Below are 26,148 nucleotides of genomic sequence, written 5' to 3' on the forward strand. Positions count from 1 at the left end.
AATAAGGCAGATTCCCAAACCTTAAGTAGCAGTTCTAAAAGGCCTAAATTATGTTGCAAGGGAAATAAGTAATGCAAATAATACACCATTGTCTAGTCTAGCTTGACCTTTACCTTGACATTGTGTAGGCAGATTTGTAGGCCTAGCTACAATTATTTTTGTTATGTTTTCTTTCATTATAGATAGGCATGGACTCACATTAATCATATTCAAACTACCAAATGTAACCTGTCTGAGTGATTTTCGGATAGTCATCTGCTAAAGAGTAAAAGCAGCACAATTGTACAATTTGGAATATTCTGAATGATCATTAGTGACCCTGTATGTAAAGCAAATTCAAATGGCTTTCCAGTATCAGATTGAATGATACTAGGCTCAACATTTTGTGAAATTCCTTGAACTGTAGCCAGCTAAGAAAAAAACTGCAGCAGTGATGGCAGAAGCTGGATACAGCTATTCATCCACAATGCTAATGATTTTAACGAGGATGTCATTGATTAAACTTGACTCTCTTCTCTGCCCAATACCATATCATGGTAATAACTTAGATAAATATAGGCCTGAACTTCAGAGCCCTAATCATGTCAACGTTCTTCCTCAGCAAATGTAACGGCATGACCACATCACCTATAGAAATGATTAAAGCCTAAGCTTAAAATTCCTTGACGTGTCTACTTTTACATCCGACTGACTTTACGATAACCCTTGTCTGACAGATCTGGAGTGGTGGTGATGTGTGTGTGTGTGTGTGTGTGTGTGTGTGTGTGGGTGGATAAGAACTAGGATTGGTCGAAATTGAGTCACAAGACTTGGCTGAAAAAACTACAGTACACTGAGGTCCACACAATCTGAGTCTGCGCTTCGCCAAAATGGTAAGTGGGGAACTGCATAAAGAAATACGACGTAAACAAATTAAACAATATCGCTGTGTGTGTAATTGTGCTAGCCTTGTGGCCTTCATTCCGAGATTGCGTCCGGGGCTTGTTTATGTGTGCGAGACTGTCGTGTGTCTGTACCGCTCCATATCGCCCAGACAAATATGCAGTTCCACCCAATTCATTGTGATGTGCTGCAACATGTCAATGCACGGAGCGCAGCATAGCTAGCATAGCCTTCCCTCCGGCATCTTTCGAGTTTGGAGAAAGTTGGCTATAAATATGTTTCAAGAGTCCGCTGTTTAATTGTTGTGTAGTGGGAATGTTGACCACATATTGTGACGTACGAATGCTTTTACATCGCGCAGACAGACATACCTACCATACCGTCCAAAATCCTAATTTCCTGTACTTTGCTAGCTAGCTTGTGATCCACAAGTAACGAAAACCTGTTCATGATCTAGGGAAATGCAAAATCACATCCATGTGACTGGCAAATGGGAATTGATTTTTGAGCGGAAGCGACCATGTTTTTAATAATTCGTCGATTCTAAAATGGCCTGCAGACTTGTGTCGAAACAAAGGAATTATAGAAGCTGAAATATAGGACCATCACAATGTGAGGTGTTGCAAATAGGCAACGTCAGCCTACATTGACGTGGAACAGGATACATATTCTGACAGTGCTGGATCATTGATCTCAACCGCAGAATCATATCTCTAACTAAACATCTATTGTAATCAGTTAGTGTCTGAATTGGTAACCAATTCAACTCTTCTGTGTAGCCTGCAGTTGAACAGAGGCAATCCGCTTACATGAAGAGTTCAATTTTAGGTCTAGGAACTTAATTTGTCAGCCATTTATTTGACAGCTCATCAGTTGCAAGCAGCCAGGTTACAATTAAGTTACAGCAGTTTGCAACAACTGTCTGCATTTGTGGAGTTTTCTTAAAGTATTTGGGCATGCTGAAACATTGAATGTTGGCAACATTAAGAGTTTGAGAGCTTGTAGGATAAGACGTCTAGTGTTCTTCTTGGAGTTTTATTTTCAGCCATACTTAAAAAATGTGCATCTGTCACATATATCACATATCATCAGCTATGGGTCCTAGGCCCATATTCACAAAGCATTTTATATTTCCGTATCCATTAATTAGTCTTAACATTTCAAGACTCATGCCCATTATTCCTAGGAGTTTCATCTAAATTCACAGGTTATGAGCTGCTTTTATTAAGATTCTTCATGAATACGGGCCCTAACCACTTTAGTATGGTATTTGTCAGCAATGTGTTAACGTCCAATTAGAAGCAGTTCTGTGGTGTTTGTGGTGTACCTTTGTGGCAGCTGTTATTTCTAAACTTGACACTTTTGTCGCCCACAGAGTGAATCATTGGTTGTGTGTGATGTTGATGAGGATCTAGTGAAAAAACTGCGGGCGTTTCGTTTCCGAAAGGAGACCAACAATGCCGCCATTATCAGTAAGTTGTCTCTGAGGTGTAATAATGGTCTTTTCTTTCCTTTTTGCTGTGCATATCTGTACTTTGAGAGCATTTACGGTAAAACAGTACCTTATGACAATGTCTTCCATTCTGTCTAACTTTTACTCTAAAATGTGGATTCACTCTTGCCTACACTTTCTTGAGGGGACATTAAAGCTCCTATGTAGAGAGACGGTCAAATTCCTTTCATGTTTCCATTATGATGTTTTCACTCTACTTTGTATCATGTTGGGAAATGCTTCAGTGCAGCTTGTCCAACACAACTGAGTATTTTGTCCAACTTAATATGTAAAGCTCATATTACTATATGCTCATATTACTATATGCTCTTTTGCACTTCTGGTTAGACGCAAACTGCATTTCGTTGGCTTTGTACTTGTACTCTGCACAATGACAATAAAGTAAAGTTGAATCTAAACTATAGTTGGTTATTTAAGGAGTTAATGGCTTGATATAAATGGGATGTCTTTTTCAGTAATTGAGTGTTAAAATGTTTTTTCCTTGTCTTTACATCAGTGAAGATTGACAAGGACCGACAGCTGGTAATCCTTGATGAGGAACATGAGGCAAGTTTTTGGAATGATTTTGAAGTTTCTAATATACATTCAGTCGTGAAATTAAGTGGGTGAATTACAGATATTAGGATATAACATGTGGCACCACAATATTACATATCATTTTGGGATGAATACTTTCTTTGAACTGCAAGTCTGGGTAGTTGGATTTCTGACTGGAGTTTTGAATGTTGTGAGTTGCTCTTATCTTTTGTATCATCATTTGGTCCAGTCATGACCACAATATTTGCATGGATGAACTCTGTCTGAACAAAATCTGCCTAGGCAGAGCAAGTTAAAATGTCAATAAACAAAACATATAAAAGTTATCCATTCCCATCATTCACTTTGTCATCCAGAAGACCATCTTTTCCTTTACATTCATAATACCTTCACTGTGAACAGTTGTCACATGATGTGAGTTTAGCATAACTCACCACAATCTTTAAAAGCATCTCATTAGTATCTTCTCATTGCAGGACATTTCTCCTGATGACTTGAAGGATGAACTCCCAGAAAGACAACCAAGATATCCTTTCATTTGGAAAATGCACCTTCTAACCACCCAGTGTTTACTTTGAGCAGTGTTGCATGCAAACGGGCACTTCAGATGTACATTGGACTGGAAGGTGTATGGTCTTTCATGAGCATGTTTCAACCCAGTCCAGTGCTGATAGATAGTATGTTTTCTCTGGTAGTGTTTTTTTCTCTCCTTAACCTCAAGTACATTTGTGGTCTACAGTTATAAGTATGTGCACGATGACGGACGGGTGTCCTACCCTCTCTGCTTCATCTTTTCAAGTCCTGTTGGTAAATATCTCACCACTTTGAAGTTGCACTCTTTATGTTGTACAGTTCAAGGTCATGAATGTTGCATGCATTTACTCTAAAATCAGATGTATTTGACTGAATGTTCCCATTAGTCACTGTGATAATGTACTTCCATAATGTGGGAAGTGTAATCTATTCAAGGAGTAGATTATTTTCTTGTGACCACTTTTAATGATGTGCATATATATACAGTAATTGCACAATAACTAAAAATAAGTTTTGTCAATGAAGACATTTTGGCTCACCTTTCCCACTGCATTTACATATCTACAGCATGGCCAACTTTATAAAAATATGACCACTCAGCATTTATATTTTTCTCATATCACAGGTTGCAAACCAGAACAACAAATGATGTACGCTGGGAGCAAAAACAAACTGGTTCAAACAGTAGAATTAACTAAGGTAAGGTTTTGCATTTCTTGTGTATTACTGGTAAACATGATATTTGCACTGTGCTCAGTCTTTCTGAAATTATATCAGCATGGTATGATCTTTCCACTGTGTCAGAATTATAACTGGGAATCAGATTTGAGGCAATTACGATGACATTTACATCTACTGAGATGCTGCAGGGGGCTAGCCCTGGCAAAACATTTGTGAATTGATAGTGGCTATAGCTACTGTATGTGTTGTTGAGGCAACCAAAATAATCTTCCCTTCAAAATTTAAATGCATTATGTTTTGGTGACATCTGATGGCAAAAGCATTATATTTTTGGAACATTTTATTGGCAAAAAAATGGACACAGAGGAGAGTTGCGTTCCATAGTGTACACCCCCACCCAGTCATCAGTTCAGCACCACTGGCTTGGAATGGATGTTTAATGTTGCTACAGGGTATTTAAAATACCATCCTGCATTTAATGTTGTAAAATATGGTTAAAGATATTGCTGCCAGGGTAACTTGGCAAGTTTAGCTAATTGTACAACTGTGATAAAAGGCCCACAGAGATTCGGATTTTTTCAGATTCGTTGTGACTTGGCTCCCAAATGTTCTTTACTTAGACTTTTATGTGAAAGGTTCCAAGATGATAAATCATTATCATTATTATGAAATTAATTTTGAGACTTTTTAAAGTCTCGTGCATCCAGTCTCTTTCAATTCAGGGAAAAAAAACATTAAATTCATTCCATAATAAGAAAGCAAATTTTTGAGGTACTTGAATTTCCCTACGTTGAATTAGCCTTCACATAACCAGCGTCTCTCTGTATGTTTGAGCATGCATTACTCCTAAAGCCTCATGTTTCTTATTGCAATACAAGGATACAAGGATACAAGGATACAAGAAGTTTATTGTCACATGCATATAGTTACTGGAAGTAAGAAATGCAGTGAAATTATGTCTGGTGTAAGCCTATTTGTGCATTAATGGGGGGGGGGGGGGTAAAAAGTGCAGTAAAAGAGGGGTTTAGTAGATTAAGTGGCAAGGGCTGCATAAAAAAGGTGGGGGAGGATTGGGATTGGGTGAGGGGCACCAACAAGGAGCACCCAAGAGCAACTGCTTCCTCAAGTGTAACTGCATAAATAGTAAATGAGCAGCATTTATATATAGTATTCTTCTACTTATGTCTTATGTCTACCTACCAACGCCAGAGGTGACCATGCAAGGCCTATTTCTGGATGGTGGGAGCGATTAAGGGTTGAGTTTTCTGCTCAAGGACACTTCAGCACACAGTCTGTACTAGCCAGGCTCACTGGCTACCCTTCCCTTTGCGCCTGCAAGAGAGCACTTTATTTATAGAGGACGATAAGTGTGTCAGGACTTTTAGGAGTATAGGGATTGGGATTGTGATTGTGTGTGTGTGTGTCTGTGCATGTAGGTGTTCTTTATAAGCGCATGACCATCTATCACTTCCGTTTGTGTCTCACCTGGACAGGTGTTTGAGATCAGGAATACTGAAGACCTGACTGAGGAGTGGCTGAGGGAGAAGCTGGGATTTTTCCGCTAGTCGCTCTCGACCTCCCTACCCCACCCCGCAGCATCGGAGGAGAGGACAAGCGAGGGCGACGCACGTTACTCAAGGGGAGAACAAATCCTAATCCATTTTCTTTACCACAGTTAACTATCTGCTCTGTCTTAACCTCCACCACCTTCCCTAAATCCGAAGTCTTAACTTTCACCAACCCAGTGTAGATCTGATACATGTGTACACAGGACCCAAACTACATCAAAAAGGCAAAGATGAAACTTGAGAGTTGAAAACCTCTTTAGAAACAGACATTTGGTTCCAGACAAAACTAACTCATGAGATTTTTGTGATTGTCTAGTATTGATTCAACACTGCCATTTACCTCACTACGATCCGCCATTAAGTCATTTGACAGTTCTATCCAACACACTAATCTGGAAAAGGGTTGTTAACTCTAAAATGTGGACCCATGTTTAAAATACAGACATACAGTTAAAAGTGAATGCACAACAGACAAACCTGGACAGACAGTCTAGTTTCTTTTGTTTTAATTTGTATGTGGAAAAGGGCATTGTGATATCCGTGATTTATCTGACCAATGAAAAGTGAAACACTAAGTAGTCACAAAAAAATACATTTTGCGCCACCCTACGTACTGTTGCAGAAGATGATGAAAATTATTAGGTGGTTATGGGTTCAGACAGTATTTCCCGTTGTGATACAATAATTGTTCTAAATGGACAACAACTGTGACCAAATATTTCTCCATCCTTTTTTATTGATAGATGGGCCCAGCTATGTTACTTGATCCAAGTAAGCCCAAGGAAAGAGAGAGTGATAACATAAGCACCATTGGGAGAGCATTTGGGGTTTTCTATAATGTGACCATATTTAGATGTTACACACTTGATATCCAGCAAGCAGATCTTTTATTCTGTTCTCCAAACTACTTTTCAAGCATAGAGCTGTGAAAACTAGAGTTGCACCCCACTGGAGATGCTCCTAGAGCGCTCTGTCACTCCATGGTGCATTGTGGGTGTGTCTGTCTGGGGTGTGCACTGTATTTGTTCATCTCTCTCTCTTTGAAGAGGTCAGTATGTATAAACAAACTCGTTTGTAACTCATTAATATTTTCTCTCTTACTAAACAACTGTGAGACTGAAAGTAATAATAAAAAAAACAACGAATGTCTCACAACACGCTTGGATTAATGTTGAATTTTTATATATTTACACTAAACAACAGAATCTTCTAAGAATGCATTAAACACTGGATTAGTTTGGAATGTTTACAGAAAACTATGAAAAGCTAATCTAAGGATTTATTTTAAAGGTCTGAGTTCATGCTAAAATATTAACACATTTATACCTCCTCAAAACTCAGTATATTGTGTTCTGCATTGTATGTCTGATGATGGCACATGCACATTGCCGAGTTTTTTTGGGACATAACTTGTTTTTGTATCTAACTTGAATGAGATGGTTAGAGTGATAGGAAGGTTATTCATTTTGTTTCAAACCAACTTTACTTGAGTGTGTCTTAAAAATGTAACCAATGTTTGTTTTTTGGTCCAACTTGCTTGGAATTTAATTAATTAGAGGTTTCATTTATAAATTGTTTGATACAATGGTTCTCATTGACATGCCCCAAATGTGGCAGATATTGTTGAATATCCTTATTAAATCACAATTTTACATGAACACACATTTTTGATGTTCCAGTTCTCTAATAACTCAACAGATATCAGGTGTCTTCAGGTGGTTGCAGCAGTGTATTGGGGTGTAAGACTGTGTGTGTGTGTGTGTGTGTTTGTGTGCGCACGCACAGAGATGGCATTAGGGATAATGTGTTCCACTGTGTCCTTTTGAAAACAGTCACATTTCATAACAGAAAATCTCTGCGCTGTCCAAACACAATGTTGTGGACACACTGGGTGCTTTAATCTCAGTAATTGCGGTGGAACACAGATTTAAGTGAGATTTAAATATCTGCAATTTTGGGCCAAATAGATATCATGTGTAGATTATGTGAAATTACCCAGATGGGTAATCTGGTCAGTTTTAGGGTAATATTGATTTAATTGAATTTTATTTAATATTGATTTAGTTGTTCTTTTGGTTAGATTTCCCCAAACAATTACCATAACTGCAACTACAAGAATAATTTATCTTTTTCTCCATTTCTCATTTGAGCTTTCTCTTTAAGCAACTGCATACAAAAACTGTCTCCTGCAGACAAAAATTGAATCCTGTTTTTATTATTATTATATGTTGAAGTTATTCACAGGTTAAACAATCAGTAATGTTATCACCCATGTTTTTTTAAGTACCCCTGTGAATTTTGATTCTGCTGTTTACCACTGCTATCCCATATATAATAACTGTCCTAAGAGGATGTTTCAGCCATCGAAAACACTGTAAAAATATATGCATGCATTTCTTAGTGTGCTTGTCTTGAGGTTGCCTGTGTCAACATACACACCCTGAAACATAATATCACTTTGTTTTTCAGTGTGAACATAAACATGAAGAAGAGTAATACTTTGCATACTGCAAGCAATGATTCATAAAAATGACAGTGCATGAGGGATACCATTAGAATACTTTAAACTGTGAAGGCAGATTCTTGCAGAGTTCATGACTGGTGGTTGGGTAGCATTCAATTCACTGACCAAAACACTTTGACTTTAGCCTAGAAATCTAGACGCACCCTAGTGGCAGCAAATTACATTTTTATGTGGGTCTGGCTCGTCAGGCTACTTTGACTTGTCAGTTCTATCGACACTCTGTGGAAGTGATTAATCTTTTTCTCATCATTAGAGATATTTGGTGAATCTAGTTAGTAAGTCCACCTCTGTAGCCTGCCCTGAGGTAAAATATTGTTATTTTCCTTTTTATGTTTTGGGAAAGATTGCAAGTATACTCAAGTATTCAAGAGCATTTTTTTTTATTTCTTTAATTAGCTTTTCCAAAATGGTTCCCCATCAGGATTGCTGCCTCCTTGTCCCACACCGTGCTGAATAGCTTTCTCTCTGTCCTACTCCCCCACTCACCCCAACCTGTAATGATGTGTCTCCATATGTGGCCTGTTTTACATGATATATGATGGATGTGTACTTTTTTTACTTTAACACATTGCTGTTTGAGATCAAGTGCTTATTTGTATTTTCTATATAAAAAAGCAACAATACAGTGTTTGTGTCATGTAGAACATTGTTCCTTGCCCAGTGCAGTCTGTGATGATGTATTTGAGATGTCTGTATTTTTCCATAATTTATACAGTGTCTCAACAGTGTACTCCCAATAAAACAGAAGCATTGTCTATTCAGTTTTTTTTTTATTTGGAACATGATGAATCAATGATGAGTCAATGAATGACCAACTCCTCCTTCAGTTTACTAAAACTCACTCCTCCCAATGCAGTTTTTTCTCCAACTTCTCGCGTTCTCCGGATCTTACGAGAAGCCTGTCTCTTCCAGGTGACGTTGCCGCAAACTGGTGGACAGCTAAGCAGCCTAGCTAGGCTGAACTGGGGTTTCGACAGTCGACACTAGTTCTAGCTAAAAATGGCGTTCACATTCGCGGCCTTTTGTTATATGCTTGCTCTGCTGCTGACGGCGGCCCTCATATTCTTCGCCATTTGGCACGTAAGTGTACTGTGAATGGATTTGTAAATGCGATGCTCATACAACTATAGATAGTTTTGTCGTGGTTTGCGTTAAACAAAACTAACGGTTGATACCGAGGGATGTTAGCCCGGTATCTTCAGTCCGAATGAATGGCACACACCCAGTCGTTTCAGTGACAGTGCTAGCCAACTATAGCAGGCTAATGTTAGCTGATGTGAATTTAACTGTTTAATGTTAAAGATGCACTGGATTCTTATAGCCCATGTTCCCTTATATTCTGTAAACAATTTCCAAGGCAATCATATAATTCTTAAACTCGCAGTCGCCTGGTCTCAACATTTCTATTCTCTTTCATTGATGGCTAGCAGCTAACCCGCTAAATTAATACTAGCTGTAACGTTAGCTAACGATTTCAGAGCTCCGTCTAGTGTAGTTGGCTTTCCTTTTGGTTTGATCATAACAAATACAGAGATGTGCAAAATATTTACTAGCTTACACAATGTTGATTAAACAATATGTTGCCCGAGCTGAATTCCAAGTGAACCACGTCAACATTAGAACTAGGTTAGCTGCTACCTAATAGCGCTGTCTTAGCATATCGTGTGGTTAGGGTTAACGTTACATTACCGGTTAACCAGACTAACAAGTGGAACTGTCAGTTAACGGCAGGATTTCTTTTGTTTCTAGACATCTTGTCTAAAGCAGTCGCTTCCTGTTTTTGACACTTGGGTGTTTTTTCCCCACGACGCCACATCCAATGCTCTCCCTACTTCAAATTGAAGAGCGCTCTCGTGGTAGCTTGTCGTTTGCTCACGGTAGCGTAGCCTGCGTAATTGGAATCACGCAGCTCACTTTACACATCTGATATCATTTGTTCCAAACAAGTACTACAGTGACACATCCCATTGATGAACACCTAGGCATTCATTCGACACAAAAGGGGCTAAACTGGATGTCAACACAACTTCATATCAGTAGAATGTATTTATTTGGCTATAAGTATTTCATTTTCACTGTAAAGATGTGAATGTCCCATGAAAAACACTTTTTATGTCTTCTGCAAATGGACAGTGTTTTTTCTCGTCTTCAAATAACATCTTTTCTTATTCTTTGGCAGATCATTGCATTTGATGAGCTGAAAACAGACTACAAAAACCCTATAGACCAATGCAACACACTGAACCCTGTGAGTGAACTTAGCATGCTACGTTTTGTATGTACAGTGCACGCATCTCAGCATCCATGCAGCTGTTCCTTCCGTATCTCTCTTTCTCTATGTGTTTTGGAAGAGGGAAAAGGTTGGGGGGGCGGGGGTTGTAAAGTCTCTCCTCATGTAATACACATTAAGTAAGCTGTGTTAAGTCTCTGCACTGTTCTGAATTTGAATGACTTCTTGAAGTTACAAAAGTAAAACTTGTCAACTGTCCAACACTAACACTTAGTTTTTTTTCTTTCGATTTTCTAATCTGCTCTTTGTACTTTTGTTGTTTCTGTCGCATTTCTCCTCCCCTTTTTCACTAACGCCACAAAGACAGTTGAAAGGGTCAAAAAGATTAAAAGGGTCAAAATTGCTTTGAAGGTTTGTACCTATTTCCGGTTACTCGATCCAGTGCGGTGTCCCGTCCAGTCCAGTCCATTGTGCACGAGGGGAGTACTTGCAAATGTCTTTTCAGTTAACTACACAAAACCCACACTGTAGCCATTTTCAAGATTCTGTACAGTTAAGTATAATTTCAACATCAGATCGCCAGTACATGCAATTGCAGTTGACTCATTAGATTGACTGAATTAATATTTTAATGCACTTAAATAATTACATAAGAACAGAGATGTTGGCCTCAGTAGTTGGCCCTCTTCAGTGGATTTGCTGTGGAGGAATTAGTTAAGGACAGTACTGTTGATTTCTCCATTTAGCTGTAATAGCTTCAGGTACAGGATTGACACGCTGCACCTGCTTCCTAAATACTGGGCGGGTTCAGCATTTACCATAGCAACCAGTGTTAGAATTGATAAGTCCCCCACCACGAGCTGCCTCAAATAATCAGCTGTCTAGTCTTGATGGGGCTTAAGAGCAGGAGACTCAATCTAGAGAACTGCTGAGCTTGGTTGTAAATTAATCTTTGTGGCCAGTTGTTGTTCGTTTAGCTGGTGGAATAATATCACTTGGGAATTTAAGATACATTTTTGTGTGTTGAGATTCGATCGAATAGTGTAGGCTGCTATTTTGACTTGGGCAGTATGCCAGCAAAGCAGACTAGTTTCATTGAGAGCATCAGCTTCCTTGATCAGTCTGCTGCAACCACAAAGCCCAGGGTGTTAACTGAAAAGACTTGCAAGAGCTCGAAGAACATGCATGATCTCTTACAACCTACCCTTTGTTTGCATACAGTATTAATCATACAGGATTGTGGACACGTGTTTAGAACATCTCCTGTTCAAAATATGATTCCTCCCTCAGACTTCCCAGTATTCCCATTACAGTGGGTCAACGAGAGATCTTGTGACTCCCTATTATTGAAACTACAGCAGTTGTTTCCAGTTTTCCTCACGATGGATCCGTAGTAGGATACATCTGAAACAATATTTCATGTTTCTAAAAGATATGCACATAGGGTAGTTCACCTAGGTGCTATCCTGTATGCTTTATCCTATCTTTGAAAAGGATGAATTCTTATTTGGCAAGTATCACAATGATGACCGCAGTGGGTTAGAATATTTCTATGTATCTGTCCTAAATCTGTGTTTCCGTGGAATCTTTCATGGCTTGGAGCTCTGTCTCTAGATTCGTGGAGTATAGCCATTGGCACAAGGGAGGTGTAGTGTGTAATTTGGCTCGTGGCTCTGTTGGTGTGTAAAATCGGATTGAGGCGATGTTTAGGCTGAGATTTAGATGGGCTTCAGGGTGGGATTACACGACTGCCTGAGCCACTAAGGATCCCCATGGCCTCTTAATCTGCCCAGGGTTATTATCTGCCATCTGAGGGTTTCACCGCATACTGCCTCTTGTCCTCTCTGTTTCTCTGTGACTGTGTGTGTCAAACATACACACACACACACACACACACACACTTGTCATAGACCTCTCAGTCGAGATTTTATTGGGTATTTTTACAACACCGCTTTGAAGCATGGTGCAGCCCCTTGGCACATTGATGCAGTCATCTAGAATGACACGTTTGTACTTGCTATGCAGAAATATCTTTAAGTGGCCTCTGGCCTACCATCCTGTAGTAGAGAGATCAATTCTTTGTGCTTGGACTTCGGTTGTCTCTGTTAGATCAGAGCTCAGGTAGAGGAAAGTAGTGAGTTTTGAGATTTTGCCAGGGAGCTCCTTCAGGCAAAGTGTCTCAGGACTGAGGAACAGATGGCTGTCCAACTCTCAGGCTGAAAAGCTCAGTGGCTTTAGCATAGCTACCTGATTAGACAGCCGAGGGGAATGGGGAGGAACAGTGAGGCGCTGCAACCTTAGACAGATACATACTGTTGGTTGTTTGGTCAAATTCCCCAGTTTATCAAAAAATGAAGGGGGTGGGGCACTATCTGTACTAAACTACTATCTGTTTCAAATGTGATGGTGATGTAGTGGAGTTCTTTTTTACTTTTAGCAGCTCCTGAACATCATACTAAGTTAAAGTCTTTTATTTTTTAAGTGTTCTTCATTTCACAAAGTTCATCTTCGTTTTTTTGCGATAGTAATGATCTAAACGATGTGTTCTAGTGTTGGGCTTTGGCAATACACAGTGCAGGACTACTAACCACCTCTCTCCACCCTCATTAACTGAAACACCCCCCACTACCTGCCTGCTTGCCTGCTGTGCTCACCTGCCCCCTCCCCATGGCCCAGACTTACCCCCAGCCTCTCTCTACTGCATGGCATCACCACGGAGCCAAGGGCACCGCCTGCCCCCTCACTGCATACCCGCCTTGTTGGGCCCTAGCTGCCTGCCTCTTTGCCAGCTTGCTATCACACCTTAGCATGGCCAAGCTTTGTGTGTGTGTGTGTGTGTGTGTGTGTGTGTGTGTGTGTGTGTGTGGCGGTGTGTGTGTGTGTGTGTGTGTGTGTGTGTGTGTGTGTGTGTGTGTGTGTGTGTGTGTGTGCGTGTGCGCGCGTCTGTGTTTATGTGACACACGTGTGTGTGTGAGAGTGATTGTGTGCCTGTTTTGGTTCTGTCCACCTATGTTTTCCTGAAGGTTGGATAGCTGAATGTGAAAGTTTTCTATATACAGTTTTCTAAATGTACACATGGTATGTGTGTTTACATAAGACGGGAAGTGTTCATGAATGATTGGATTTTCTGTACTTCGTGTCCAAATTGGCCAGGGCAGAATGTTCACTGGCCTTGCACTCATTCACTCGTGATTACACGTCCAGCAGGTAGTGTTAGCTCAGAGTGGGACGCTTGCTGGGTCGTTACAAGAGCATATGGCGCAGGTCATCGGTGTGTGAAGATCACTCAGAAAGACATTAAACCTGGCCTGCCAACAGTGGTCTCTGCATGCTGTCCCTCTTTCTTTCCTTTCTTTCTTTCTTTCTTTCTTTCTCTCTCTCCCTTTCTCTTTTTCTCTCTCTCTCTGGACCCTGTTCTTTCTTTTTAAATCTCTTCTTGGTGCTCAGCCAGACAACACTCTTCCTGGCTCAGCCAACTCATACAGGATGACATTAGCCTGCAGTTTGTATTACTACTCCAAGGGCTCTCTGAGTCTGAGCAGAAAAGTCGTTAGCACATAGTGTAAAAATATAGGCCCTAAATGAAGACATTGACAGCAAACAGAGGAATGAGTTGGTGACGTTTTTAGACGGTGATAAGTGTTTCATTAGATGGGAGATGTGGAGGTTGCAGTGGCTTCTGCTTAAGATTGCATGATATTTTGAGCTCAACTGTTTTGGTTTGTGCCTTTAAAGCACCGATGACCACAGACAGACTTACAAAGTGGAAGGGCAGGTAGATGCATTTCCACTGGGAGGAGAAATTAGATGATTGGTCAGGATGTGAAAATGTGTTTTTCTGGCGGTTTCCAAAAATAGAATGCTCTGAGTAACTTAATAAAGCAGGGTCGTGCAAGGACTTTTTTAAGTGTTGCCTCTGTGAAAGTGTTTGTGTGAGTTTGTGTCAGTTTCTCAGGACTGTTTGTGTGGGGGTTGCTCTTGCATCTGCTATAAATGTGTGTTGTCTTATGTGTTTGTGTTAGAAAGCAGGAGAGAGAGGGGGGCGAAAGCAGTAAGAAAGACACAGTCAGAAAGTAGGATGTGAAGCAACTGCATGCATCCTATGAGTGGTGCTTGTGTATCTGTGTGGATGTGTCTAATTAATGTGTCTCCCGTGGTGTCCTTGTATGTGTGTTCTCTTTGCAGCTGGTGCTCCCTGAGTACATGATCCACATGTTCTTTTGCGTGATGTTCCTGTGTGCAGCTGAGTGGCTCACGCTGGGTCTTAACATGCCCCTGTTGGCCTACCATGTCTGGAGGTGGGTCCTCATCACTTCCCACCCTCACCCATTCACATTATAACAGTGTTGATAGTCTGATTAGCTTTCACTATGCTTAAGATCTCAAGGGCCTTGGTTAACGGTGCTCTAAGGGATGTTGCACGGTTTCTAAGCTAAAACATATTTTTTGTCACATTTTTGTAAACTGTTCCAGCAGCCGTGGCCTACTGGTTATAGCGCTTCGGACTTGTAACCGGAGGGTTGCTGGTTCGAACCCCGACCAGTAGGCCATGGCTGAAGTGCCCTTGAGCAAGGCACCTAACCCCTCACTGCTCCCCTAGCACCGCTGTTGATGCAGGCAGCTCACTGCGTCGGGATTAGTGTGTGCTTCACCTCACTGTGTGTTCACTGTGTGCAGTGTTTCACTAATTCACGGATTGGGATAAATGCAGAGACCAAATTTCCCTCACAGGATCAAAAGTATATATACTTATATACCAAAGTCCTTTTAGGCAAGTCCCTCCACTCGGCAGCCATATACCAACGTTTTATGGGCACTCATCGGGCACAGTCTTTGGGTCGAACTGCGCGTGCGCAAGGCTTCACGACACCAATCTTGCTCCAGCGGCGAGATCACAACACATGATTGGCACGATGTCTTCACAACACACCATATGATTGGCTCAATGTATTCACATCACACCACATGATTGGCTCAATGTATTCACATGTCGACGTTTTGCCGAGGAAGGGGTGGGATATGTGTAGACAACGGCCATATTGGCGTGACAAACTAGCCCCATCCATTTTCCATTTTTCTCATATTTTTTGAGTGCTGTGTCTCCACATTAGAAAGTCTCTGCTTATACTTATACAGCCAATCACCGACGAGATGCGCGTTTTGGAGAGTTTCAATTGCACAGGAGGGAAGGGGCGGGAGTAGCGAGCTAGCTCTGTTTTGTTTGAACGGCAACAGAAGTGACGTTACCCAACATCGCTTAGAGCACCTTTACATTTGATATTTCAAAATGTTGGGTTAAAGGAGAAATTCGGGAGATTTTCACACGGATCTTGATCGCTAGACATCGCTGATTACTGTCGATAGGAAAAATAAACGACCAAAATCGGTGCTACCGAACTAGAGTTACTGCAGTTAATGGCCAGTACTCCTAGTCAGCTACAATGCTAGGTCTGGGGGCATGAACAGGACCCGTACGTGACAAAACGATGCGTTTTCAACTCATTAATTGTCAAGAAACCGTTTGAATTCATAGTTTGCACTGTCATATCTACGTCTAGCGATCAAGATCCATGTAAAAATCGGACAGATTTCTCCTTTGAGCACAGCCTCCACTCAGTGGAGTACTTCCTAGCTAAGCAGTAATTTCTCAGTAACCTGGTATATGATGATGTAAATTGAATTACACTTACAAAAGTAAGATTGTGTCATAAATATTGATCATATGCAGTGATATAGCACATGAATAGTATTTGCTCTGTAACTGCATCAATCAGAAATGAATGAATGGATGAACAAATGAAATCGCTGTGTGTCCCTCAGGTACATGAGTCGGCCAGTGATGAGTGGGCCTGGCCTGTACGACCCCACCACCATCATGAACGCAGACATCCTGGCCTACTGCCAGAAAGAGGGCTGGTGCAAGCTTGCCTTCTACCTCCTCTCCTTTTTCTACTATCTCTATGGGTAAGTAGCGTTGTATTTGTGCAACAGTGCTGTGTGTTTAGTCAGGTTGTGGGGCTGATTTTCCGTACACTGATTAAGCCTAGCCCTAGACTAATAGGTAACCTCAATGAAAATCTCCATAGAAGAAAAAGCTTTTAGCCTGGCAGTAGGCTGAATCCGTGGATGGGAAACCGGCCCTTAAAGTCCACTTTCATTGTTTTTTGAAAGTGGACTTTATTTTTGATTTGATTGCTTTGCTTTGGTCACTTAGAAAAACAAATCTATTCAATAGAGCGCAATGAACATCATATCAGGGTCATTGTAATTGTGTGTAATTTCTGTGCTTGCAGAATGATCTACGTGCTGGTCAGCTCCTAAACAGAAAGAACACACTTCAAAAGAAAGTAGGAAGAGGTGTGTGGAAAGGACGACACATGCTCAGCTCTTTTTTTTTTTTTAATATTTTGAGCTGAAATTTGGACCTCTACAGACACCCTTTGTCAGAGAGAGCGTTTAAAAAGGCTGACAGACTCTTAACCAATCCCCCCTCTCTCCCTAAACAACAACGAGGACAGGACATGGCAGCCCTTTCAAAATAAGAGTCCTCTTGAGAAGGGACTAAAACCACACTATAGCCCTGAATAATTAGCCTGTTTTTTCCCCCTTCTCTCTTGTTTATGTGCTGAATTTATTTGTGAAGTTAAAATAAAGTTTATAGTATTTTCCCCCCTTCCCCATCCCCAATTTTGAAATCAGGATACTATGTGGACACGCCGATCAGTAGTCTATTCACATTTTTGAAGAAGTGAATGATAGCAGGATTCATTTTCATGAAACTGTGTGAATAAAATTACTAGTACATCAGGCAATATTTATTGCATGAGTACACTTACCAGGATTTTGAAGATTGATGTTTAATTTAAATGTTTTTGTTTTTGATCGGGCAGCTGAAAATCAGAGCAGTCTACACAGTTATTCTAGACATTGCAGTGGGTTGTACTAGCAGGTAGAGCAGGAGTTGTGGTAACCAGGAGGAGGATGACAATCAACTAGGTTGTCAACAAGTGTGTACATCCCCTATCTATCATAATATGTGTGCTTTGAGGACATAGCTAGTTCAGCTTCATATGTAACCAGTGTTGGGCCAACCTAGGATAAAAATATTGGAACTGTACTCAGTGACTATATTAGGATGCCTTTGTGTTCAGACAAAAATTAATATAGTAAACTATTATGCTTCTGAAATGGTATTTTTCATGGGAATATCAGGTTTTTGGAATATTGAGTTTCAGTTTTGCCATCTGTTTAATTTTGCCAACGTGTGTGTGTGTGTCTCCTGAGACACAGTATATGTAGGCATCATAGCTGATATCAAACATGGAACCTCTACCGTCTGCCCCCCCCCCCCTCTTGTAACACTTTCCTGAGTTGACACTCCTTTCACGTTATGTTGAAAGCAAATTATTCTTATGTCTGACGACTGTGTGGAATGTTAATGCATCTTTGTTGTTTTATTTGAATATAAGTTATGTTTTCAAAAGAATGCAGCTTTATCACTTCGCATTCTTATGTGTCTGTTCCATTGCCACAAGTAGACGGATAGATTTTTAAACCAGACAGTCAGGACTGAGGTGTGTGTGTGTGTGTGTGTACATTTGTGTTTGAGTGGATGGGAACTTAAAAAAATAAAAAAAAAAAAAAACTTTCTACCAGTGTGGAATGACTGATACTCCAGCCCTTGGTTTAGCTAGCAAACCTCCATTTTCTATGTCGACCCCTTGCAAATGTGATGGAACCTTGACAAGAAGAACTGAAATAAACAGATTCTACCTATGCACCTGCCAGTCATTTTACAGGCATCACCACCACACCCAATTCACCCATTAGCAGACACAGGGCAATCTGCTATCTGGCTATAAACCAAGGCCTCTTGGAACCAAATGCCAGGTGTAAGTAGGGCTCTCTCTTTAGCGTATTGTCCTCTTGCTCCTTTCAAATTTAATGCTTAATTTTGCTGCATTGATGCTGGAATTCACATCATTTTACCAAATATATCCCTTTTATTCACATTTATTTGGTGGTCATTCATATAATTTACTTCACAAGGTGCATACTGAAAATCAGCTCTACAAACTTACTTTCTCCCAGACAAATGTGGAAAATTAAAACTTAAAATATTTCTGCAAAATTACAAATTTTTCTTATGAAGTGCAATTAAGAAAAATTAACACTCTTTATGAAACATAATCAAGCTCATAGCATTTTCTCCACAATTGAAAACAAAGCAGTATTTTCCCTTATAATAATCAGAATCTCAAATCTCCTGAGGGCTGGGGTGGGTGCGAGTTACCGGGACACCGACCTCTCTGAAAAAGCTTTGTTCTCCTGATATTCAGCAAACTTTTCCCGAAACTCATGAAGGAAGTTATATTGCTGTGAAAGACAGACAAAAATGATAAATTTGCAAGTATTACCAGCTTATTTTACAACCCCAAAACAGAAAAAGTTGTGACATTGTGTAAAATATGAATAAAAACAGAACATAATAATCTGCAAATCTCTTAAACTCATATTTAGTTTGTAAAAAGGACACAGACAACATATCAAATGTTGAAAATGACGAATTTGACAATTTCATGGAAAATATATGTTAATTTCTCATTTGATACCAGCAACATGTTTCAAAAAAAAAATGTTTCAAAAAAAAAGTTGGAAGGTTTCACAACTAATTAGGGTAACTGGCAACATGGGGTAACAAAAGGGTTGCTTGGAAAAGGGATATTCATTGTGTAAAATGATGAAAAATGAAAACAAAATTGGAAGAATGTTTCTATAGGACATATTATTAATACATTCAGATTAGGGAAACTGGCAACATGATTGGGTATGAAATGGAGCATCCCAGACCTGTTTCCAGACAGGCAGGGCTCAGAAAAAACCTCTGATCTCATGTGCACAGTTTGATACTCAATTCAAAACCAACCAGCCAATATTTTAAAGATGTAGGGATATTCATCACTGTAAACTTCTGTAAAAATCATGGACTCATCTGGGCTAAAGAGGAGGGGGCCTATCCAACCTATCCAACTTGTTTTAGTGCTCAGTTCAAAACCCAACATCTATGACAGTGTGGAAGAGCATTAGTGCCTACAGCATGGGCATCTTGCACATTTGGCAAAGCACAATCAATTCTGAATTATGTATACAGGTTTTGAGCAACATATACTGCCATCCAGGCAATGTCTTTTCCAGGGACGACCTTGAATATTTCAGAAAAACAATGCCAAAATGAATTCTGCACATATTTAAATAGTATTTTTCCATAGAGGAAGAGTCCAGGTGCTAAGATGGCCTGTCTGCAACTGAAATCCTATATCGTGGAGTAATGGGACAACATTTCATTCTCAAAACTGTAGCAAATGGTCTCCTCAGTTCATAAACATTCACAGAATTGTGTTGTTAAATGAAGAGGTGAAGCAGCACAGTGGTAAACATGCTCCCGTCCCAACTTTTTTTGAAACATGTTGCTGGCATCAAATTCAAAATTAACATATATTTTCCATGAAATAGTCATTTGATATGTTGTCTTTGTCCTTTTTGCTGCTAAATATGGGTTTACGAGACTTGTATATTATCACATTCTGTTTTTATTTGCATTTTACAGACTTATTTGCAGACTTGACAACCAGTTAGCTTCAAGACAGATAAAATAAGGCATTGGATTTATACATATCTTTGTAATCAGTACACGGACCACAACAAAACGGATAAAATGTTAAAAGCGGACAACTCCTGGACACTCTAGATGGAGGAGACCCAGACAGTCCTTAAAGCATATGATGGAAAATAGACATGAGCAGATTGACAACAGTGTGTGGTCTACAACTAATCCAAGGCAGGTGTTTCCTGTGACATTTACAGGGAAATGTTCTGGCTGTACAACTTCAAGTACACTGAACCTGATGTGCTACAGTATGAAGTTTGATGTCTAAAGTAAATTGTGTTAGATATGTTGTGAACAGTTTACAACATAAACTAAACACATGCTGTGCTATAACAGTTTGCAACCTAAAATGCACTGAACCTGATGTGCTGTTGTATAAAATTTGCAACCTAATACACTGACATTGATATGTTTAAGCATGACGTTTGCAACCTGAACTACTGTATATTGAGAATGTTATGCTGTAGTATAAAGTTTAGAAACACTTCAGGACTTGTACAGTAACTGAAGGTGTCGGGTTTCAGCAGATTCCTCCTCTGTCACTCACCTTGACTGTCTGAATGGCCCCGCCTCCTCTCAGCTCCCGGAGGATCTCAATGGCTTTGTTGGGCGTCATGGAGACAGAGAGCTGTAGTAGCAGACATGCCACAACTGGCAAGTGTGTGCACACAGAAACACACACACACACAGATGTAGAATTAATGAAGCTCTTGTGTGAAGCTGAAGGTTTCTATAACAGTACACCAGTTGGTAGGGAAAGTCCACTTACTTAGTGCTGAACGACCAAGACCTCCATAACAACTGTAGAAAAACAAAGTAGAGTCAGTCATACTATTTCTCGCTGATTTTTTTTTACAGAATTCAAACTTTATCTATTATAAACTAAATTTACAGATCTAATGAATTTACAGTATCAGACTTTCAAAATTCTACAAAATGCAAGTTAGAAGAAAAAAAGAGCCTTCTAAAATGGATATTATCAATCCTTGATTTGTGATTGGCTGAATTGCGTTCAAAGCTGGTTTGAAGCCATTGTAAAAAACTGCAGCCATTCTCGTGGACTGCATTACGCTCTATATTACCTGTGTGAGCTGTGTGTGTGCTTTGCTAAGTAAAGCAGAGCTGTGAAATATACTTTATAATTATTTATGTCAGATGATTATTTCAGAATAATTTATTATATTACTTGTTGCAGTATATGTGTGTCTCCACTCTGTGTCTCCACTCTGTGTAAGTATATATGTGTATGTCAACTCCATGTGTGTGATGTGCATCCACTCTGTGTGTGGGAGTGTCTTACTGGATGATGGTTCTGCGGTTGGCCTGCAGACTAGCCTGCAGCTCCTCCAGGATCTGGCAGCACTGGGGCAGCTCCGGGGCGCAGCCGTCGGGGAAGGGCAGGTGGTGGATGGTGAGACCATGCTGGCTGTAGGCCTCCAGGAGCCCCGGCACCCGATAGCGCTGCAGCTCCCCACGCGTGCACAACACAAACACATCCTCCACACCCTGCTCCTGCAGCTGGCCTGGAGACAGCCACATATACACACAGATAAGCAACCAAAAATGGCTTAAATACAGGTAAGCAACCTACTAGAATAGCTTAACTACAAGAGTAGCAGCATTAAGCATTAAACTGTTTCTCTAAGACGTGCAAGTCCCATACTCATTGTGTGCACTTGAAGCAGAGTTTAATAGTTTAACACCTTGTATGAATTGATATTATAATCATGGTAAAATCATGAATCAATCAACAAGAATTCATAACATCAATCAATTACATACATCAAACTAATCTCAACTCCCAGCAAGCACCTGTCACTCCTCACTCAGCCATTCAGTAGAAAAGGAGGTCACCCTACCCATGTCCCTTTGCAGGTTCCTCCTCACATCTTTGTACTTGCATCCTGCCAAACGATGAGACACAAAGCAGACTTGTTAGATGACGAGTTGCTGTGACACACATACAGGCCTTTCAGTTCAGTACCACTGGGACTGGCTGTGACTTACCTGGCAGTGAGCAAATACCCAGAGACTGGGAGCACTCCACCACTGACAAAGACAACCTACAGTAAACAAGCACACAAATAAACAAACAAACAAAAACATCAAGGATACAGGATTAAGCATCAGCCAACATAGTTACATACATAGGTAAGATTTAAGGATCTAATTAGTGTTCACTAATATGAACACTAATACTGTGATGCCGGACACAATACAGGTATTTGTTCACATAATCACACATTTTGCTACTGCCTGATATGATAATGGTGGGAAGGTACTTCTCATTGGATTAGATACATCTTCTTAAAATACAAGGCGAGTGTTTTCAATTTTAGAGCCTGGGTAGAACTGACTTAGAATATAATCGTGACGCACATGGACTAATGATTGCTTCAACTTTTCATGAAGCTTGAATACAACTTCACTTTACTGTGTACGTGAGACCTGTGAAAGGCTTACCAGGAGATTAGCAGAGGGGTACACTCCTCTTCACCCGTGTCCTCCTCGTCAGACGAATCAAACTCTGTGGTCCTCATGACAGCTGGCTGGGAGAGCCAGGGAAAATTTAGTTTACTGTTAATTATGCAATGCATCAAGGGTTCAGTAAGGGGGTTATACAAAGCATTTACATTGACATTTATTAATTTAGCAGACACTACGTTATCCAAAGTGACTTACATATGTCGACTATATTACAAGGGATCACATTGTCCCGGAGCAAATTGGGGTTAAGTGCCTTGCTCAAGGGTACAACTGTGGAAGCCAGGAATTGAACCCACCACTTTCAGGCTACTGCACACTAGCCCAGCTCCTTAACCACTACTTCACTACCACCGCCCCACATGTAGAACCAACATTTAGCCTGACATTAACAAGTCTGTTTGGTATTCAAAATATCAATTGATGTAATCACAGACAGATGACTCTGCAAAATAAACTACTATATTGTAACTTTCCTCTTCTTCAGTTTGAATTAATTAGCTAACTTTTCTCATGCCAGCAAACTTAAAAGGCAATCTAATATGATTGACCAGACAGGTCAACTTCCTGATTGTAGTCTGCTTTGTCCTTTTTTGGACAGATCTTCCATGAGGATGGACCAGTCGAGCTTGTTGTCCAGCTGTAGGCTATACCCCCAAGGTATCTATAGCTGGAGAACAGTTCCACTTCTTTTCCATAGTAACTGTGCTGGTCCTTCTAGACTCAGCTTGCACTTCCTAAGGGATGTGCTAGAGTCCTATTTGTAGATTTTAGTGCAGCTTTTAATTCCATGAAACTAAACATTCTCCTGCAAAGACTAGCCAAAATTAACATAGATAAGGGCTTGATTCTCTGGATCAGAGACTTCCTCTCCTGTCACCCTTAGAGGGTATGTGTAAATGGCATTTTGTCAGGAGTGCAAACCATCAGTACAGGCTGCCCACAAGGCAGCGTTCTTTCCCCTCTACTTTTCTCTCTATTCAATAACGAGTTCTCTATCAACGATAGCCTCTTCAAATTGATAAAATATGCGGATGACATGGCGTTAGTAGGCCTCTTACAAAAAACTGACCCCTCTGGTGAGGCCTCCTATCTAGCACACATAAAGGCCCTTGAAGCATGGTGCAATGATAGCGAGCTAGAGATCAATGTGTCAAAAACAAAGGAGTTAGTCTTCTGCAAAAACAAGACACAACAGAGCCAGTTTCACTTAATGGCCTAGCAGTTGAAACTGTGGGAACTTTTAAATATCTAGGTACGGTTGTTAACACCGAGTACATTTTTAAGAAATGCTCACAACGTCTCCTCAGAAGACTGAGCCGTGGGTGTTAATGCTCAGATAACTAAGCTAGTATACACTACACACATTGAAAGTGTGTTAACCTTTCACCTCTCTGCTTGGTTTGGACACCTTAGCTGTAGATCCAATAACAAACTAAACAGGATAGTGTCAATAGCTAGTAAAATAGTAGGAAGACCTCAAAGACACCGGACACAAATATATACTGACAGAATGAGGAAGAAAGCTAGGATCATTGCAGATAGTACACACCCAGATAGAACCATGGAGGTATGGATAGTACACACCCTCTCTCTAGCCAGTTTGAGCTCCTGAAGTCTGAGAGGCGCTACAGAGTGCCTCTGGCAAAAAGTGTATTTGAAAAATCCTTTACTCCAAATGCCATCAGTATCCACAATCAAACCAAGTGACAATATCAAACTGAGATGCTATTTCTTTTACTCCTATTTTTATGTACTTTCTACTCTTATTTTTTTCTATGTATTTTATCATGATATTTCAACTTGTATGTCTGAGATGATATTGTGGCTGTATGTCTATCTGTCTTTATGTCTGGTGAGCCAAAGAAAAATGTCCACCTTGGTGGACATTAAAGATTTATTCTATTATTCTATTCTATTCTGTCTGATCTTTTCCATGTATGATATAGTAGCTGGATCAAGCCCATTCCTCCTAAAATCCACAATGATTTATTTGGTCTTAGGACACGGTGGACCTGGACGACACTAGCAATAAATTGTAAGGCTATTTAAACTTCCCTGTGATGTGCGCATAATAAAAATGCCCAGGCCTTACGCAACATAATTTTTTAGCCTTCGTTACCCGCCGACCCTGAAATGTAGGCTATTTTTCAGTTCAGTTATGAGCATGACATGTCCTCTAGTGCATTGGTTCTCAAAGTGGGTTCCGCACATTGTCAGGGGGTCCCTGACAAAGTTTCCTACCAAATATGAAATTGTCTTATATGGCGAAAGGTATCAGTACAGTATCAGTATTTGCCAAATTCATCTGCTGATACGTTACATCAATACGTCAAAACACTTTACTATTAATTAACCACCAACAAAATGAAAGTTATGTGAAGCAAACACTATGTTATCAACACAAAGGCCAACAATTTGACAAAGAAACAACAATCCTTAAAAAAAAAACAATCCTTTAAAAAAAATCCTACATACTGTCAGTCTGCGAACATGACTATTGTGGTATTAGCACTCTATGTTTTTAAAATACATATAACATAGGCTATATAACAGAAAAAAGGGCTGTACAACTACATGATTAACTTAAGTTGTATGTGTTGCGATTATGAGGGGTCCTTGGAGAATTTTACACTCCATGAGGGGTCCCCGGCCCACAAATGTTTGAGAACCCCTGCTCTAGTGACAGTTTCTCCCCCTTCATGGTCATCATCGGTCTAGTCCTTTAAAACATGTGGCTGATTAACACTAGATTGCACGTCTTTGCATCTGTAGCGCAGCCTCTCGGTGATACGACTCTGGGTTCAGCACACTTCGGGACCCGCCCTCATGTTTGGAAAAAAAATATTATGTGTAGAGCGCACATGTGAACTGACAAAATGTTCTACATTTGGAATTGTGTTCAATACAACTACAAGTAATAGCGCGCCTACTGTTCTATTCTAAACGGACGCAGGCGCAGCCTCTACAAGCCCACAGACGGTAACGTTAGTAGTTGGCTAGCTAGTGCATATCTAGAAGTATTTGACAGCTAGCAATATAGTAGCACCTGCATACAATTATGAAGTGGCATTTTAGGTCGTCCATGAATGCATTTCTGACATTAACTATCAAGATATCAATGGGGGCTATGACACGCCTCACGAAGCACTTGCAGCAAAGTAAAAATGATTAGTTTGTTAAGGGCACTGTTGCAATGACTGTAACGTTAGTTCACCAGATGAGCTAACGCTAGGTTAGCAACCGTAGTGTTAGAAACTTGTTAAACTGAATTGCAAATTTTCCTCACAATCTAATGCATGCAAATGCATCGTATAAACATATCACCATCTACTGCACGAATTTCAAACACAAAACAGTTGCAAAACTGATTATAAATCATGCGAGTATTCTTACCAAATTCACCATAGTCCATTCAGCGACTAGCTGAGCGTGTTGTCATGAAAGCATTTTAAAAACTCACTTTGCGCCTACTGGCCAATGAGAGAGCGGCATGAATAAGCCACACCTATAAACAGTTCTAACTGT

At 40.2% G+C, this 26,148-nt stretch overlaps 3 protein-coding genes across 5 annotated transcripts; 2 read left to right on the forward strand and 1 right to left on the reverse strand.

The window, feature by feature from the left end:
- The first annotated feature begins 765 nt into the window (after window positions 1–765).
- Window positions 766–8,994, forward strand: gmfb (glia maturation factor, beta). 2 transcript variants are annotated; one of them, XM_048227572.1, is made up of 7 exons: window positions 766–872; window positions 2,258–2,354; window positions 2,892–2,941; window positions 3,409–3,458; window positions 3,657–3,739; window positions 4,092–4,165; window positions 5,641–8,994. In XM_048227572.1, the coding sequence occupies exons 1-7, from the start codon at window positions 870–872 to the stop codon at window positions 5,710–5,712; spliced, it is 429 nt and encodes a 142-aa protein (XP_048083529.1). In that variant the 5' UTR covers window positions 766–869; the 3' UTR covers window positions 5,713–8,994. The 2 variants fall into 2 exon arrangements, with proteins under 2 accessions (XP_048083529.1, XP_048083530.1); XM_048227573.1 differs by lacking the exon at window positions 766–872 and adding an exon at window positions 1,255–1,710.
- A 107-nt stretch (window positions 8,995–9,101) lies between these two features.
- cnih1 (cornichon family AMPA receptor auxiliary protein 1) lies at window positions 9,102–18,245 on the forward strand. Of its 2 annotated transcripts, XM_048227569.1 has the most exons (6): window positions 9,102–9,319; window positions 10,419–10,487; window positions 10,833–10,880; window positions 14,655–14,767; window positions 16,290–16,433; window positions 16,763–18,245. In XM_048227569.1, exons 1-6 carry the CDS (start codon window positions 9,239–9,241, stop codon window positions 16,788–16,790), a joined length of 483 nt encoding a protein of 160 aa, XP_048083526.1. In that variant the 5' UTR covers window positions 9,102–9,238; the 3' UTR covers window positions 16,791–18,245. The 2 variants fall into 2 exon arrangements, with proteins under 2 accessions (XP_048083526.1, XP_048083528.1); XM_048227571.1 differs by lacking the exon at window positions 10,833–10,880 and having other exon boundaries at window positions 9,108–9,319.
- Window positions 18,246–18,432: 187 nt separating this feature from the next.
- cdkn3 (cyclin-dependent kinase inhibitor 3) lies at window positions 18,433–26,093 on the reverse strand. The gene is made up of 8 exons (XM_048227568.1): window positions 26,017–26,093; window positions 22,600–22,685; window positions 22,144–22,199; window positions 21,996–22,040; window positions 21,437–21,659; window positions 20,906–20,937; window positions 20,684–20,787; window positions 18,433–18,845 (listed from the first exon to the last, which is right to left on the reverse strand). The coding sequence occupies exons 1-8, from the start codon at window positions 26,026–26,028 to the stop codon at window positions 18,759–18,761; spliced, it is 645 nt and encodes a 214-aa protein (XP_048083525.1). The 5' UTR covers window positions 26,029–26,093; the 3' UTR covers window positions 18,433–18,758.
- Window positions 26,094–26,148: the final 55 nt, after the last annotated feature.

The sequence above is a fragment of the Alosa alosa genome, chromosome 19, assembly GCF_017589495.1.
Source record: "Alosa alosa isolate M-15738 ecotype Scorff River chromosome 19, AALO_Geno_1.1, whole genome shotgun sequence".
Lineage (NCBI taxonomy): Eukaryota > Metazoa > Chordata > Actinopteri > Clupeiformes > Clupeidae > Alosa > Alosa alosa.